A 17,032-nucleotide genomic window follows, 5' to 3' on the forward strand; every position below is an offset into this window, starting at 1 on the left:
GAATAAGGCCCTTGGGCCCCGACTTTGTGCCAGTGGCATTCGTTTAGGCACCGATGATTTTTTGAAGGTGTGTTCTCATGGATCTGACTTTGTGCCAGTGGCATTTGTTTGTGTGTCACGGCCTTCTTTTCTTGAGAGCTGTCGTTCTCTTTGATCTAGTATATAAAATGGAAAGCCCTATTCTTTACTACTGAGTGCTGGAGCAACGATGTCGGCCATGGTTTTGATCGATTTGCAAACGAATAAGTTTTTGTGTCATGTCATGGTGTAGATGAGTTTCAGTCTGTGCATGAGTGTAGTTTGTTAGAACCTGACCTTGTAAGTTGGTGAGTTTGTTTATTTTGTATCTTAAGCACACTGTTAAACTGGGGCCTGATGCAATTTGTATAAGCACATGACCCGGTGTAGTTTTCAGTCATGTACAGCGCTGCAACCTGATAAGCAGTAGAGACAGGGTAAGTGTCAGCATGTGGTGTAGCTTGACATGGCCAGGTACTGCTGCATCGACAGCAAGGTTGAACAAGGGTGAGGTGCATCGTGCTGCAACCTAACATACCCAACTATTTACTCTGAAAGAATAGAAAGAAAAAAGGAAGGCTCCCGATTATTCAGCCAAATCCTATGTCTCCGCTCTGGTTTTTACCTCTGTTTTCTTCTCCGACGACTTCAGTTAATCTGCCTGTGTATCCATTGGATCCCACCGGGTAAGCTAGTTCGTGTGAGATTGAGGAGACCTTACATAGTTGACTGTTCCTGTTGCTTTCCTTGATGATTATAAGATAATAATGTAGAGTACCTAAAAAAAACTAGAGTAGTAGAAAAGAAAGCAGTTAGGCAGAATAAATGGTCAGATCAGGTGGTGGGGAATTTTTATTTGTTAAATAAATGTCCCTTTCTTTGCATACTTTCTCATTTCAAGGGGCCCTGCTCGAGTGAATATTTTCATGTTTCCACTCATCTCACCTAGTCACCTTCCACTCACTCGGTCGCCCACCATCAACGCGAGTCGCTGGTGTCGTCTTGTTTATTCTTGCTGGGTGCACACTCTTATCTTCTCCCTCTGTAACCTCTCTCTTCTCCCTCTTTACTCCCCCATCCCCTGTGTCCAGAGCTAGCCTGCCTCACTCTCTTCGTCTCCTCTGTCGTTGGCGTGAGGCCGAAGCAAGGCCCGCCGAAGTAGCAGGGGCACGAAGCGCGTCGCCAGCGGACTGGTTCTGCTCTGGTGGCACAGCGAGTCGTCCTTCGCCTCCTTGCGCGGTGAGTTTTTTTTTTTATATTGATATTGGAAGAGAAGTGCTAAATTGTACTGATCCACAACCATTCCCACGCAGACACATTTGATTTCACTCTTAGGCGAAGCTTCGACTGTGACCACTCTCAGGTCTTCGCCATGGAAAAGGCCTGCACAAACCTCACCGATGTCGTGCGCTCGGTGCGGCTGCTCAAGATTAAGGGCTATAGCTTGACAAGGGACATCAGCAGCGACCATTGCTTTAAATCCAGATGGAATGTCGATGGGTACGAGTGGGAAATCCGTATATATCCAAGGTCCCGGGAGTCCAATCATGTCAACGGAAGATGCGTGGCTCTGCATCTTATCTTCCTCAGTGAAGCCCGCATGGGGGCTGTGAGAACGACTCTGCGCTGCTGCTTGGTAGATCCGAGAGGAATATTTAAACCATCTAGAGAAGATCGTCGGTCTCTAACATTCAGGAAGCCCCAGGACACCTCGTACACGGTGATTCTGATGGAAAAAGATGAGTTTGAAGCATCGGGTTATGTCAAGGATGATTCTTTTACCGTGCAATGCACCCTTGACGTTCTCAAGGAACTACCAGATGCAACAGCCCCACTTAAAGAACTGCATCTGCCATCATGTAACCTGCACCTGCAATTTGCTCAACTCCTTCAGAGCGAGACCGGAGCGGACGTCACATTTCTCGTGTCCGGCGAATCCTTCGCTGCGCACAAGCTCATCCTCGCTGCAAGGTCCCCTGTCTTCATGGCCGAGTTCTTTGGAAACATGAAGGAGAAGTGCTCGCAGAGTGTGGAGATCGAGGACATGGAGGCTGACGTGTTCAAGGCCCTTCTTAAGTTCATCTACACCGACACTGTGCCGGAATTCAGACATCAGGCGGAGGTGGATGCGGAGGCCGTCTACACTGACTCTGTTCCAGAGTTCGAACAACAGGAGGAGGTGGATGCGGAGGCGGCGACGGTGATGGCTCAGCATCTGCTTGCTGCTGCTGACAGGTATGGACTGGACAGGCTCAAGCTCATCTGCGCCCGCGAGCTCTCTGGTGGCATCAACATCGACACGGCAGCGACAGCTTTGGCTTTAGCCGAGCAGCACAACTGCCCGGAGCTAAAGGCGACGTGTGCTGATTTCATTATCAGAACCTCTGCCACTCTTGATGCCGTGTTGGCGACGGAGGGGTTTAAGCACCTCGAGGAAAGCTGCCCACTGGTGGTGATTGACCTTCTCAAGTCCGCGCGAGGAAGAAAAACTTGAAGCATATCTTGGAGTCGTGGGGCCAAGATTTGATAGTCCATGGTATTGTATCTGTTTGAAGTCTAGTATACTGCCATATGCCGTCTTTCAATAAAATTTAAAACCTTCCTATGTACGTCTGTATATGCTCTGGGCATCTATTTGCTTACATTTCCACTTCCTTTGATGTAATTTGTGCTATTATTGTGATTGTGATTGTGATGAGCTGAACATCAGGATAGTAACTTGACTAGTCCAGAAGCTCATGTCTTTTTGTGATGGTGGTGAACTGAATATCATGTATTTAGAGTAAATTCCAGCCCGCCCGCGTCCATGCAACTAAGCAAAAATATGAGCCGGCATCCTATTTTTTGAGAAAACAGAGTTACAGTAATTTAATTCTGATATGGCTCTTACTAACAAACCCAAGAGAGCTCAAATTTCCTCCCAGAAAACACATTAAATTATTGCTTGTTTTATACAATAGTAAAATGCGATCCATTAGGTTAGTCTAAGCATAGATTTAACGATTATGCTACGGCCTAAGATTCAAGGAATAATTGTGACTCGTGAGTGCCCGTGTATGGGCTCTGACATTATGATGGATGCTTATTTGAAGTTATCTGAAGTGTTAGCGAGACAACACTGGACATGACCAGATAACACAAATGACAACTACTTTTCTAACAATATCACTACAGTTTAATGGGAGTAGAGATACAACTTTCCCTTTGTAAGTTTGTTAATTTGCAATTAATACTCTGGCAACATTAACTGGTTGCTCCAACTGCTTCAATAGAGCTACTACCAGCCCCGTCCACCCAGTCTTGGTCGGGGGTATCCGGACTGTACCGATCGCTGTCAGAGTCAGAGGCTGACCACAATTTGTGGTTGGCGATGAAGGAGAATTGGCACCACCGGTTGGGTCGCAGGACCGCTGCTGCTGCTGGTGGTGGTAGGCGTTAATGGCGTGGCGTCACCATGAGCAGTCGCTGGCGTTTGTCGACCAGAAGCGGGGCGAGGAAGTGGGGATTCGGCTCTGGAGAAGGACGGATCCTTGTGTGATACAGCACGCGAGGCATCGGATCTTGCCTTGGTTTCGTCAATGGGCGATCCGATCTGAGCAAGACGAACACCAACACGAACCAATCGCCGGCGGCAAAGCGGCGGCGGCCTGGTTTTTTTTTTAATCAAAGCGGCGGTGTGGCTTTGTAGAGGGCGCGTCTCCTTTTCCTTTTCCGACTAGAATAAGGTTACTCGGCGCTGGAGAATTTTCTTTCCAACGGGGCCCACTTCCCAGTCATTTTTCCACTGGAAAGTCACCCGCCGTCAACGCCACTCGCCGCCGCGGCCATCTTGCCGGACGGCGGCTTCTCCCTCGCCCTCCATCCTACCTCCCTCGCTACCATCATCTTTCCCTATCCCACCATCACCATCACCTCACTCGTCGGAACCAGTAACCACCCCGTGCGCCCTCTCCTTGGGGCGCCGCCGTCACCCTCACCCTCTGCCCCCTCCACCGCTACAGCTCTCCGCTGGCTGGACACGGCAGACCCGGCTTGTTGGCACCCAAATCAGGCCGCTGTAGCACGGATCTGTTCGGATCTGCTTGCCGGACTCACGGGATGCCACCCGATTAACCCTCCGTACGTTGTCTTCACCGCCTCCTCCGCCGGCCCATTCTCCGGAAGCTCGGGACCCTTCTTCTCCGGTGGCTCGGGACCCTTCTTCTCCGGTGGCTCGGGACCCTTCTTCTCCGGTGGCTCGGTCAGGCTGCCTTTGCCTCCTCGCTCGCTCTCAGCCGCGCTCTGGATCTTGTAAGTTGTAACCCTGCCTGTCTCACCTGCACTGAACTGCAACTGTTCCACGCAGAAACGTTTGATCTGAACCGAAGAGGAAACCGCCATCAAAAACGTCACCAATGTGGTTCGCTCCATGAAGCTGCTCAAGGTCGACGGCTACTGTGCCACCAAAACCATGGGCAACGAGGACTGCATCAAGTCCACTTACAACATTGGTGGGTATGAGTGGGAGATCTGCATCTACCCCGCGATGATGCCGCGCGCACGCGACGGCACCCCGTGGGTGGCGGTGAAGCTCGTGTTCCTCAGCGAGACCTGCCCGTCCATCATGAGGGCGAACCTAAGCTGTCGTCTAGTTGATCCGAGGAGCGTGCTTTGACCATCTGAAGAAAAGAGTGTGTCATGTATATTCGACCGTTCATGGGTATCCCGGTGTCTGCAGATGTGCTCGCGTTTCGTCCGTGAAGATTGTTCGCTTCCAGTTAGTCTCATGTCGACGGGCAGCCTAGCATCATCTGGTTATCTCAGGAATGATTCTTTTACCGTGCTATGCGTCGTCACGGTGCTGAAGGAGGATTTGCCAGCACGAGCAATCCCAGGTAAAGAAGTGACTGTGTCATCACCGATCCTGCAGAACCACCTTGCTGAGCTCCTGCGTACTGGGTTGGAAGCGGATGTCACATTTCTCGTGTCCGGCAAGTCCTTCGCTGCACACAAGGTCATTCTGGCTACAAGGTCCCCTGTACTGATGGCCGAGTTCTTTGGCCACATGAAGGAGACGAGCTCTCGCAGCGCGTGGAGATCAAGGACATTGATGCGGTGGTATTCAAGTCGTTGCTTTACTTCATCTACACCGACTCTGTGCTGGAATTTTGATCTTCAGCATGAGGCAGTCACGATGTTGGCTCAGCATTTACTTGCAGCTGCTGACAAGTATAGACTGGACAGGCTCAAGGAGATCTGCGAAGGCAAGCTATCTGATGGCATCAGTGTCGACACAGCAGCAACTACTCTGCCATTAGCAGAGCAGCACAACTGCCCGCGGCTCAAGGTGAAATGTGTCGACTTCATCGTTAGCACTCCTGCAATTCTTGATGCTGTGTTGGCGACGGATGGATATAAGCATCTGGAAGCAAGCTGTCCTATGGTGTTGCCTGAGCTTCTTAAGTCTGCGCGGGGCAGAAAGAGTTGACTGGTGACCGTAAGGGTGCTAAAGGTCCAAGATTTAAATCTGTTGTAGTCTCTGTTCATGGTCGCCATGCATCTGTAGTCTAATAGAAACATGTGTCTATATTCACCTAAATTGGAAAACTTATGTCCATCTACGTATGTTATGAGCAACTTAATGCTTGCATTTCCTCTCCAGTTTGATCTAATTTAGTGCTAAATGGTCCAAATTTTGGTAGCCCTCTTGTTCTGTGCTGTCATTATTTGCACAATGATGCATATGTGATTATGTGTGCCCAGCTTGGTAAAACTTTGTTGTTTCGGTGATGTCATGATTTCCTCAGTTGCAGACTGCAGCAACACAATCCTGATGTTTATTTTACCTTGTAGTATTGTTGTGTGCCGCGAATTCTTTTGAACACATCGTCACATCAGATTTCGGAACAGCACCAGGAAACTAAGTACCATCTGATTGTCTTAGTTACAAAGTAAGGGGCTTTCTGTGTTGTAGGCCAATAACCAACACCTGAACCAGCCTAGTGTTCTTGAAACTGTCTTGGCGACGGAGGGGTATATGCATCTGGCAGCAAGCTACCTTCCAATGCTGGGTGACCTTCTCTAGTCTGCGCGTGGGACTTGATGTCCAAAATATGATGTTGCATAGTCTCTCTTTGTGTTTGTCATGTTTCCATGTCTAGTTAACTTATGTTTTGTACCCTGTCTTTCGAATGAACTAAAGCATGCAAGCTTAGTGTGTTGTTTCGATGCTTTCTGCAGGTTTGATCTCTTCGTGATCAGGTCCCTCTGAACAAGCCTTGACTGCCTAGAGTGCTTAAGCCAAAGATCTCCAGGAATGCAATTTATGCTAGGTATGGACATGCAGTTTTTGCTATGATATTATCTCATGAATGTTATTTGTCATGCATAAGTGACTCATTTGCAGCTAGAACATCATTCTTCATAAATTACTCTTGCCATCATGCATCGACTACAAGAAACTGCAAGTGATTAGGAACAAATTAGTTTGACTTAGGACAAAACTATAACTTTTATTAATTTGGAATGGAGGTAGTAGCAACTAGATATCTGTGAGAATCTTGTATCCACAGCCAACGATGATGTAATGAGTTTAACAAAAAAATTGAACACAATATAAGTAATCTACATGTGCCAATATTTTATTTTATTTTGGACGAAAAAAAACATATTTTCTTGAAAACAGAGAATCCGAGCACCATTCCACATTATCCTTGTCAATATGTCCATTTTATTTGGAAATTGTCAATTGGCTCCCAACCTCCATGGGAGCCGGTATTTTCAAGTATACAAAAAATTAGAGGTTTCAACATATCTATATTTATCCCACAGATATATATAGATATGTTTGCAAAATTGCTCCTGAAGAAATAAAATGACTCGCTTGTTCCTAGCAAAAACTCAAAAGCCTGACTTGCTTCTGAGCGAATTATTTAGTTATTCTTATGAGGACAGGGATCGGCAAACTGAAGGCAAATCCTTATTAGCCTTGATTTGCCTCTACACATCCATAACTGCTGTTCGTTTTAAAATCCAGTAGCGATGCTACTTTGCTTCTGAGTCATGTTAATTTTTCTCCTTTCTCCAAGGTTTCGATGAGTTGGTGAACATTTGAAGTTTAACTCTTCTACACTATGAGCTAGCTTGAGAAACATATTCTTCCTTACTTTGCGTGGCAACAAAAAAGACAGACAAATTTGGTTCTTATGATTGAGTCACGGGTAGGCCAAATCAAAGTCAGATTAAACATAATTATGTATAGATGGCAGCAACGGAAACTCATGTTATTGCTTGCTGCTACAATCACAGACGTTGAACATCATTTATATACGATCCCATGATCGAGAAGCTAGCTCTTCAATTTCTTTTCTCTTCTCTAAAAGCGGAGCAGCCAGCTCTTGGAAGTCAATTGGCCTTGTGGCCCCATTTCCTGTTGCAGTTTTGTATGCAGATCGTGGCGTCAGCTGCATCTGCAAAATTGCAATACAAGAACAGAAATAATCAGAACAGTAGAAGAAACAATCCTTCTCAAAAGAATAGGAAACACAGATTTAATTCGTCAATTCAAAAGATGAAAAAGGAATGTGATGCCGTCTTACCGTCTGGCTCCGCCGACCAGCCACAGACGCTCAGGTCCAGCTTGCAGGCCATCCTGCATGTCGCGCCGCCGTCGGCGCCGACAGTGGCCTGGCTGGTGCCGGGGCTGGAGCTGCAGTAGTTGACGCAGGATGGGAGGCAGAGGCAGCGCGGTGCGTCCTGCCTGCACTCGGAGTAGCAGTCTCTGTAGCAGTGGCAGAACTCGGACATGGCAGCCACCTGCTGCTGCTCCACGAGGACCAGGAGCACGCACAGCGCGGCCATGGCGGCCACCCTCAACTTCTTGGCCTTCATCTCCTTCCTCGAGCAAGCTGTGGCCTCTTCTCCTTCTCGGGGATCAAGGGAGGCAGAGGAGAGAACTGTTGTGGCGAGAGCGTGAGGCTGTGTGGGTTCTTATGTGGGCACCGGAGCTCCGAGGACAAAACTGACATTTGAGATTTGACCCTTGTAGTGTATTTCCCGGTAAATGAAATGGGCACGATTTTCCTTAGCATCGCCGCCGGGTTATCTGATGGAGAAAGAAAACAGAATGCAGTTCAGATACACTGCTGTTTATATACCACTGAAGGTTCAAATTCTAATACTAGTATGTGTTTAGCTGTAAAACACTACAGCTAAGCTGGGAGAAATCAGATTTCCTTGACTTGACAGCAGGTAACTAGTTTATGCCTGAGCAGCAGAGAGCTGTAGAAAGGAAATTTGTGAAGGCAAGCTCTCTGATGGCGTCGGCGTCAACACGGCAGCGACAACTCTAGCTTCAGCAGAGCAGCGCAACTCCCAGAATTCTTGATGCTGTGTTGGTGGCGGTCGGATATAAGCATCTGGAGGCAAGCTGTCCTATGGTGGTGCCCGAGCTTCTCAAGTCTGCACGGGGCAGAAAGAGTTGAAGTGTAAAACCGAAAACTTATGCCCACTATACATATGTTAGACTAGCCACAATGGGTAGTAACATAGAGTAGTAACATGCCCATGTTACTACTCTATGTTACTACCTCTATAGTGGGAGTAACAAATGTGTGGTAACATGCAACACTTTATTTATTAGGCTATAGACTCATCTTGCCTTGATATGTGTGATGTTACTCAGACTAGCCACAATGGGTAGTAACATAGACTAGTAACATGTGCATGTTACTAGTCTATGTTACTACCTCTATAGTGGGGAGTAACATATGTGTGTAACATGCAACACTTCATTTATTAGGCTATAGACTCATTTTGCCTTGATATGTGTGATGTTACTCATACTACTAGTAACTAGCTATGTTACCACTTTCCTCCATTTCTTCATTTATTGCTTGCCACATCATCTATTTTATCTAGATATGTGTGATGTTACTACCTATGTTACTCCCACTGTGGGTAGTCTTATGAGCAACTTACTGCTCGAGTTTGCACTCCAGTTCGATTTAATTCAGGGATAAATTATCCTAGATTCGGTATTCGTGTCCTTTGCTTGTCAAATATTGGCACAAGGTGATTAATACGTGTGCCCAACTTGGTTGAGACTTGTGCTATTTCAGTGATGTTAAGACTTGAGAGTAGGATGATTCAGAGTGTGCAGACATGACATGCTCAGCTGCAGCCACACCCAACACCTGAATCTGCGAAGCCGCCATACTACTGTGTCTGATTTGTGCAGTTGTATACGTCCCACGGCATCCTGCGAGAATCTAGGCATAGCCGATGGTGGAAAGTTTCTTGTGTCATGTTTAGGTCATTCTTCCGTATCAGATTTATCTATGCAAAGCCTTGACAATGCTTGCTCTGTTTTTCAGGCAAAAAAGAAAATCGTTGATCGCTTGAGGCTTCTTAAAAAAAAGCTGGATGTAACACATGCAATGGAAGCACAGGTACTAGTACTCCCGTTTTGAACGCTTGACAACATGTTCACCCGACCCGAAGCGACCCAACAATTAATCCGGGCCATTACGACATCCATCCGTCGAGAAGGCCAACAGGTATAGTTTCTTCGTATTCTGCATTGACTGATCCTCGTCACCTGTTCGTTTCCATGGGTAATTAATCGACCAGGCCATGCACAACCGGGTGCTATAAATCTGCACCACCCCACGGTCTTCTCACACGGCAAAAAGATCTTCCGTCTCCAGCCTTTCTTAGTGAAAAAAATACAGTGTCCACCCTCTCGCAATGGCATTGGGAGCCAGCATGACCGATGCTGCGCGACGGTTTCCGCACGATGGTCACCATAGGCAGCGACGACTGCATCCGATCCGGCATGTGCGCCGTCGGCCGATATGAGTGGGAGATATGTGTATACCCTGCATGGACGGCGGGCAGCCCCGATGGCGATAAGTGGGTGGCGCTGCGCCTTGTCTTGCTAAGCAAACCCAACACCCCTGCTGTGAGGGCCAATCTACGCTGCCAGGCGGTGAATCCAAATCTGTGGTACGAAACCCCAGTGAAGAAACAGCCGGGAGTATTCGGGCGTCCCAAGAATTCTACACCGTTTGTTTACCTCGTCTCGGTGAGTGATGTTCAGAACAAGGGCTATCTCGCTGCCGATGCTTTGACCGTGGAATGCACCATCACGGTGCTCAAGGAGTCGCCGGCGCCGACTTCTCCGGCGAAAGAGATGCCCGTGCCATCGTCCAACTTGCCCAAGAACCTCGGTGATCTCCCGCAGACCGAGATGGGGGCAGATGTCACTTTTCTCGTATCTGATGAGTCTTTTGCTGCGCATAAGAACATACTTGCCGCGAGATCCCCTGTTTTCAAGGCACAGTTCTTTGGAGAGATGAAGGAGAAGGTGTCTCAAGATGTTGAGGTTGATGGTATAGAGGCGGCAGGCTTCAAGGCCATGCTTCACTTCATCTACACCGACACTGTGCCCGAGCTTGAGCAAGGGCTCGAGGCGGTGATGGCTCAGCATCTTCTTGTGGCAGCTGACAGGTATGGACTGGACAAGCTCAAGATGTTCTGTGAAAACAAGCTCTCCAGTGGCATCACCGTTGACACGGCGGCGACGACTTTAGCCTTGGCGGAGCAGCACAATTGTTTGCGTCTCAAGGCCAGCTGTGTCGAGTTCATCGTTAGCACACCTGAAGTTATTGACGCTGTCTTGGAGACGGAGGGGTATAAGGATTTGGCTGCAAGCTGTTTTTTTGTGTGGGTAGGCTGCAAGCTGTTCTTCTGTGCTGGCAGATCTTCTCAAGTCTACGCGTGGGAGAAATAATTGATGGGTTGCTGATGAATGTTTTGTACTAGTAACTTGTGTTTCCCTTTAATTAGTGTGACGTAATTTACCGCTAAAATGTTCAGGATTGGCTATCTGTTTCTATGTGTGACAGTGTGAGTTCTTCTCTTTTGGAATAAAACAGCTCCGCCTCCTGCGCCGTCTCTGCGGCAGGTGTTGGCAGAAAAAAAAGGGGGAGAATTATACCATTAGAGCACTTTCTTTTAGATCCACCATTAGGGAACTCAGCGTTTTTAAAGAAAATTTAGGGTCCTCAGCTGTGCGTTTCCACGTCTCCAGGAAGAACAAAGCCCATTTACTTTTTCCCTATAATAACAAATCGCGCCTTGGGCCGTTTTCTTTAGCAATACGTACCAAAATTTTAGGTACATCTTGCAAAGAAAGTGAACCTCTTTTTAGAAACTACTCCTACTTTGAAATACTTTGTTTAAGTTAACTTTTCTTAGACCTCGAATCATCGACATTAGATTCAGAGAAGTATTTAAAAAAAATATGTTCCACCATCAATAAAAAGGGGAAATTTATATCCAATAAAATATAAATGCAAAATTCGTTCTGTTGGGGATCGTTGCAGAAATTAAATTTTTTTCTACGCATCACCAAGATCAATTTATGGAGATTAGTAGCAACGAGAGGGGAGTGCATCTTCATACCTTTGAAGATCGCGATGCGGAAGCGTTGCAAGAACGCGGTCGGTGGAGTCGTACACGAAGCGATTCAGATCGCGGCCGAATCCGATCTAAGCACCGAACAACGGTGCCTCCGCGTTCAACACACGTGCAGCCCGGTGACGTCTCCCGCGCCTTGATCCAGCAAGGAGAGAGGGAGAGGTTGGGGAAGACTCCGTCCAGCAGCAGCACGACGGCGTGGTGGTGGTGGAGGAGCGTGGCACTCCAGCAGGGCTTCGCCAAGCTGCGAGAGACGAGGAGGGAGAGGGGTAGGGCTGCGCCAAGAGAGAGGGAGACTCATGTCTCTGGCAGCCCCAAAACCCCCACTATATATAGGGGGAGGGGAGGGGCTGCGCCCCCATCTAGGGTTCCCCACTTAGGGGTGGCGGCCAGCCCGAGATGCATCTAGGGGGGCGGCCACAGGGGGAGAGAGGGGGGCGCACCCTAGGTGGGCTTTAGGCCCATCTGAGCCTAGGGTTTCCCCCTTCTCCCCTTCCCTGCGCCTTGGGCCTCTTGTGGGAGGCGCACCAGCCCACCTAGGGGCTGATCCCTTCCCACACTTGGCCCACGCAGGCCTCCGGGGCTGGTGGCCCCTCCCGGTGGACCCCCGAACCCTTCCGGTGGTCCCGGTACGTTACCGATAACGCCCAGAACACTTCCGGTGTCCAAAACGGGACTTCCCATATATAAATCTTTACCTCCGGCCCATTCCGGAACTCCTCATGACGTCCGGGATCTCATCCCGGACTCCGAACAACATTCGGTAACCACGTACATCTATTCCATATATAAGTGTGTAGACCCTACGGGTTCGGGAACTATGCGGACATGACCGAGACATCTCTCCGACCAATAACCAACAGCGGGATCTGGATACCCATGTTGGCTCCCACATGTTCCACGATGATCTCATCGGATGAACCACGATGTCAAGGATTCAATCAATCCCGTATACGATTCCCTTTGTCTACCGGTATAGCACTTGCCCGAGATTCGATCGTCGGTATACCGATACCTTGTTCAATCTCGTTACGGCAAGTCTCTTTACTCGTTCCGTAACACATCATCCCGTGACCAACCCCTTTGTCACATTGAGCTCATTACGATGATGTCTTACCGAGTGGGCCCAGAGATCCCTCTCCGTCATACGGAGTGACAAATCCCAGTCTCGATTTGTGCCAACCCAACAGATACTTTCGGGGATACCCGTAGTGTACCTTTATAGCCACCCACTTACGTTGTGACGTTTGGCACACCCAAAGTACTCCTACGGTATCCGGGAGTTGCACAATCTCATGGTCTAAGGAAAAGGTACTTGACATTAGAAAAGCTTTAGCAGACGAACTACACGATCTTGTGCTATGCTTAGGATTGGGTCTTGTCCATCACATCATTCTCCTAATGATGTGATCCCATTATCAATGACATCCAATATCCATGGTTAGGAAACCGTAACCATCTATTGATCAGCGAGCTAGTCAACTAGAGGCTCACTAGGGACATTTTGTGGTCTATGTATTCACACATGTATTACGATTTCCGGGTAACACAATTATAGCATGAACAATAGACAATTATCATGAACAAGGAAATATGATAATAACCATTTTATTATTGCCTCTAGGGCATATTTCCAACAGTCTCCCACTTGCACTAGAGTCAATAACCTAGTTACATTGTGATGAATCGCACACCCATAGAGTTCTGGTGTTGATCATGTTTTGCGCGTGGTAGAGGTTTAGTCAACGGATCTGCGACATTCAGGTCCGTATGCACTTTACAAATCTCTATGTCTCGAACATTTTCATGAATGGAGTTGAAGCGACGCTTGATATGCCTGGTCTTCTTGTGAAACCTGGGCTCCTTGGCAAGGGCAGTAGCTCTAGTGTTGTCATAGAAGAGAGTCATCGGGCCCGACGCATTGGGAATAACTCCTAGGTCGGTACTGAACTCCTTCATCCAGATTGCTTCATGTGCTACCTCCGAGGCTGCCATGTACTCCGCTTCACATGTAGATCCCGCCACGACGCTTTGCTTGCAACTGCACCAGCTGATTGCCCCACCATTCAAAATATACACGTATCCGGTTTGTGACTTGGAGTCATCCAGATCTGTGTCGAAGCTAGCATCGACGTAACCCTTTACGACGAGCTCTTCGTCACCTCCATCAACGAGAAACATATCCTTAGTCCTTTTCAGGTACTTCAGGATGTTCTTGACCGCTGTCCAGTGTTCCATGCCGGGATTACTTTGGTACCTTCCTACCAAACTTACGACAAGGTTTACATCAGGTCTGGTACACAGCATGGCATACATAATAGACCCTATGGCCGAGGCATAGAGGATGACACTCATCTTTTCTCTATCTTCTGCCGTGGTCGGGCATTGAGCCGTGCTCAATCTCACACCTTGTAATACAGGCAAGAACCCCTTCTTGGACTGATCCATATTGAACTTCTTCAATATCTTGTCAAGGTATGTGCTTTGTGAAAGACCAATGAGGCGTCTCGATCTATCTCTATAGATCTTGATGCCCAATATATAAGCAGCTTCTCCAAGGTCCTTCATTGAAAAACACTTATTCAAGTAGGCCTTTATGCTTTCCAAGAATTCTATATCATTTCCCATCAATAGTATGTCATCCATATATAATATGAGAAATGCTACAGAGCTCCCACTCACTTTCTTGTAAACACAGGCTTCTCCATAAGTCTGTGTAAACCCGAACGCTTTGATCATCTCATCAAAGCAAATGTTCCAACTCCGAGATGCTTGCACCAGCCCATAGATTGAGCGCTGGAGCTTGCATACCTTGTCAGCATTCTTAGGATCGACAAAACCTTCCGGCTGCATCATATATAATTCTTCCTTAAGGAAACCATTAAGGAATGTCGTTTTGACGTCCATTTGCCATATCTCATAATCATAGAATGCGGCAATTGCTAACATGATTTGGACAGACTTCAGCTTCGCTACGGGTGAGAAGGTCTCATCGTAGTCAACCCCTTGAACTTGTCGATAACCCTTAGCGACAAGCCGAGCTTTATAGATGGTCACATTGCCATCTGCGTCTGTCTTCTTCTTAAAGATCCATTTATTTTCTATGGCTCGCCGATCATCGGGCAAGTCCGTCAAAGTCCATACTTTGTTTTCATACATGGATCCTATCTCGGATTTCATGGCTTCAAGCCATTTGTCGGAATCCGGGCCCGCCATCGCTTCTTCATAGTTCGAAGGTTCACCATTGTCTAACAACATGATTTCTAGGACAGGGTTGCCATACCATTCTGGTGTGGAACGTGTCCTTGTGGACCTACGAAGTTCAGTAGTAACTTGATCCGAAGTTCCTTGATCATCATCATTAACTTCCTCTCTAGTCGGTGCAGGCACCACAGAAACATTTTCTTGAGCTGCGCTACTTTCCGGTTCAAGAGGCAGTACTTCATCAAGTTCTACTTTCCTCCCACTTACTTCTTTCGAGAGAAACTCTTTCTCTAGAAAGGATCCATTCTTGGCAACAAAGATCTTGCCTTCGGATCTGAGGTAGAAGGTGATACATCTCCAACGTATCTATAATTTATGAGGTATTCATGCTATTATATTATCCATCTTGGATGTTTAATGGGCTTTACTATGCACTTTTATATTATTTTTGGGACTAACCTATTAACCCAGAGCCCAGTGCCAGTTTCTGTTTTCCCCTTGTTTCAGTGTTTCGCAGAAAAGGAATATCAAACGGAGTCCAAACGGAATGAAACCTTCGGGAGAGTTATTTTTGGAACGGAAGCAATCCAGGGGACTTGGAGTGCACGTAAGGGAAGCAACGAGGAAGGCACGAGGCAGGGGGGCGCGCCCACCCCCCTGGGCGCGCCCTCCATCCTCGTGGGCCCCTCGTGGCTCCCCTTACTGACTTCTTTCGCCTATATATCTCCATATACCCTAAAATCATCGGGGAACAGAATAGATCGGGAGTTCCGCCGCCGCAAGCCTTTGTAGCCACCAAAAACCAATCGGGACCCTGTTCCGGCACCCTGCCGGATGGGGGAATCCCTCACCGGTGGCCATCTTCATCATCCCGGAGCTCTCCATGACGAGGAGGGAGTAGTTCACCCTCGGGGCTGAGGGTATGTACCAGTAGCTATGTGTTTGATCTCTCTCTCTCTCTCTCTCTCTCTCGTGTTCTTGAGGTGATACGATCTTGATGTATCGCGAGCTTTGCTATTATAGTTGGATCTTATGATGTTTCTCCCCCTCTACTCTCTTGTAATGGATTGAGTTTTCCCTTTGAAGTTATCTTATCGGATTGAGTCTTTAAGGATTTGAGAACACTTGATGTATGTCTTGCCGTGCTTATCTGTGGTGACAATGGGATATCACGTGATCCACTTGACGTATGTTTTGGTGATCAACTTGCGGGTTCCGCCGATGAACCTATGCATAGGGGTTGGCACACGTTTTCGTCTTGACTCTCCGGTAGAAACTTTGGGGCACTCTTTGAAGTACTTTGTGTTGGTTGAATAGATGAATATGAGATTGTGTGATGCATATCGTATAATCATGCCCACGGATACTTGAGGTGACATTGGAGTATCTAGGTGACATTAGGGTTTTGGTTGATTTGTGTCTTAAGGTGTTATTCTAGTACGAACTCTATGATAGATTGAACGGAAAGAATAGCTTCATGTTATTTTACTACGAACTCTTGAATAGATCGATCCGAAAGAATAACTTTGAGGTGGTTTCGTACCCTACCATAATCTCTTCGTTTGTTCTCCGCTATTAGTGACTTTGGAGTGACTCTTTCTTGCATGTTGAGGGATAGTTATATGATCCAATTATGTTATTATTGTTGAGAGAACTTGCACTAGTGAAAGTATGAACCCTAGGCCTTGTTTCCTATCATTGCAATACCGTTTACGCTCAATTTTACCACTTGCTATCTTGCTGTTTTTATATTTTCAGATTACAAAAACCTATATCTACAATCCATATTGCACTTGTATCACCATCTCTTTGCCGAACTAGTGCACCTATACAATTTACCATTGTATTGGGTGTGTTGGGGACACAAGAGACTCTTTGTTATTTGGTTGCAGGGTTGTTTGAGAGAGACCATCTTCAACCTACGCCTCCCACGGATTGATAAACCTTAGGTCATCCACTTGAGGGAAATCTGCCACTGTCCTACAAACCTTTGCACTTGGAGGCCCAACAACATCTACAAGAAAAAGGTTGCATAGTAGACAGCAAGCTCTTTTCTGGCGCCATTGCCGGGGAGGCTAGGTAAGCGGCACTCACACCCCGTGAACTAAGCTCTTTTCTGGCGCCGTTGCCGGGGAGGTGAGTGCTTGAAGGTATATCTTTAGATCTTGCAATCGAATCTTTTTGTTTCTTGTTTTAGCACTAGTTTAGTTTATCAAAGAAAACTACAAAAAAATTGGAATTGAGTTTGTCTTATACGCTTCATCTTTTTAATGTCTTTCGTGAAAATGATGGGAAGGAAAATTGTGCTCAAGTACTAGAAGAAGAATTACATAGAATGCTTGGCATAAAA

At 47.2% G+C, this 17,032-nt stretch overlaps 3 protein-coding genes and 1 pseudogene across 3 annotated transcripts; 3 read left to right on the forward strand and 1 right to left on the reverse strand.

The window, feature by feature from the left end:
• The first annotated feature begins 988 nt into the window (after window positions 1-988).
• LOC109747905 (BTB/POZ and MATH domain-containing protein 1) lies at window positions 989-2,744 on the forward strand. Its single transcript, XM_020306953.3, has 2 exons — window positions 989-1,257; window positions 1,332-2,744. Exon 2 carries the CDS (start codon window positions 1,391-1,393, stop codon window positions 2,510-2,512), a length of 1,122 nt encoding a protein of 373 aa, XP_020162542.1. The 5' UTR covers window positions 989-1,257; window positions 1,332-1,390; the 3' UTR covers window positions 2,513-2,744.
• Window positions 2,745-4,381: 1,637 nt separating this feature from the next.
• On the forward strand, window positions 4,382-6,330 carry LOC141020641 (BTB/POZ and MATH domain-containing protein 1-like; annotated as a pseudogene).
• LOC109747893 (BTB/POZ and MATH domain-containing protein 1-like) lies at window positions 5,423-10,931 on the forward strand. The gene is made up of 3 exons (XM_073505299.1): window positions 5,423-5,509; window positions 6,238-6,329; window positions 9,372-10,931. The coding sequence occupies exon 3, from the start codon at window positions 9,770-9,772 to the stop codon at window positions 10,787-10,789; it is 1,020 nt and encodes a 339-aa protein (XP_073361400.1). The 5' UTR covers window positions 5,423-5,509; window positions 6,238-6,329; window positions 9,372-9,769; the 3' UTR covers window positions 10,790-10,931.
• Window positions 6,324-8,779, reverse strand: LOC109747904 (uncharacterized). Its single transcript, XM_073505300.1, has 2 exons — window positions 7,596-8,779; window positions 6,324-7,466 (listed from the first exon to the last, which is right to left on the reverse strand). The coding sequence occupies exons 1-2, from the start codon at window positions 7,885-7,887 to the stop codon at window positions 7,402-7,404; spliced, it is 357 nt and encodes a 118-aa protein (XP_073361401.1). The 5' UTR covers window positions 7,888-8,779; the 3' UTR covers window positions 6,324-7,401.
• Window positions 10,932-17,032: the final 6,101 nt, after the last annotated feature.

The sequence above is a fragment of the Aegilops tauschii genome, chromosome 7, assembly GCF_002575655.3.
Source record: "Aegilops tauschii subsp. strangulata cultivar AL8/78 chromosome 7, Aet v6.0, whole genome shotgun sequence".
NCBI classification, from domain to species: domain Eukaryota; kingdom Viridiplantae; phylum Streptophyta; class Magnoliopsida; order Poales; family Poaceae; genus Aegilops; species Aegilops tauschii.

Coding starts and splice junctions, on each gene's coding strand:
- LOC109747904 (XM_073505300.1), bottom strand. CDS start 7,887: ATGAAGGCCAAGAAGTTGAGGGTGGCCGCCATGGCCGCGCTGTGCGTG. Junction 7,467..7,595: donor CTGGTCGGCGGAGCCAGACG/GTAAGACGGCAT, acceptor GCAATTTTGCAG/ATGCAGCTGACGCCACGATC.
- LOC109747905 (XM_020306953.3), top strand. CDS start 1,391: ATGGAAAAGGCCTGCACAAACCTCACCGATGTCGTGCGCTCGGTGCGG.
- LOC109747893 (XM_073505299.1), top strand. CDS start 9,770: ATGCTGCGCGACGGTTTCCGCACGATGGTCACCATAGGCAGCGACGAC.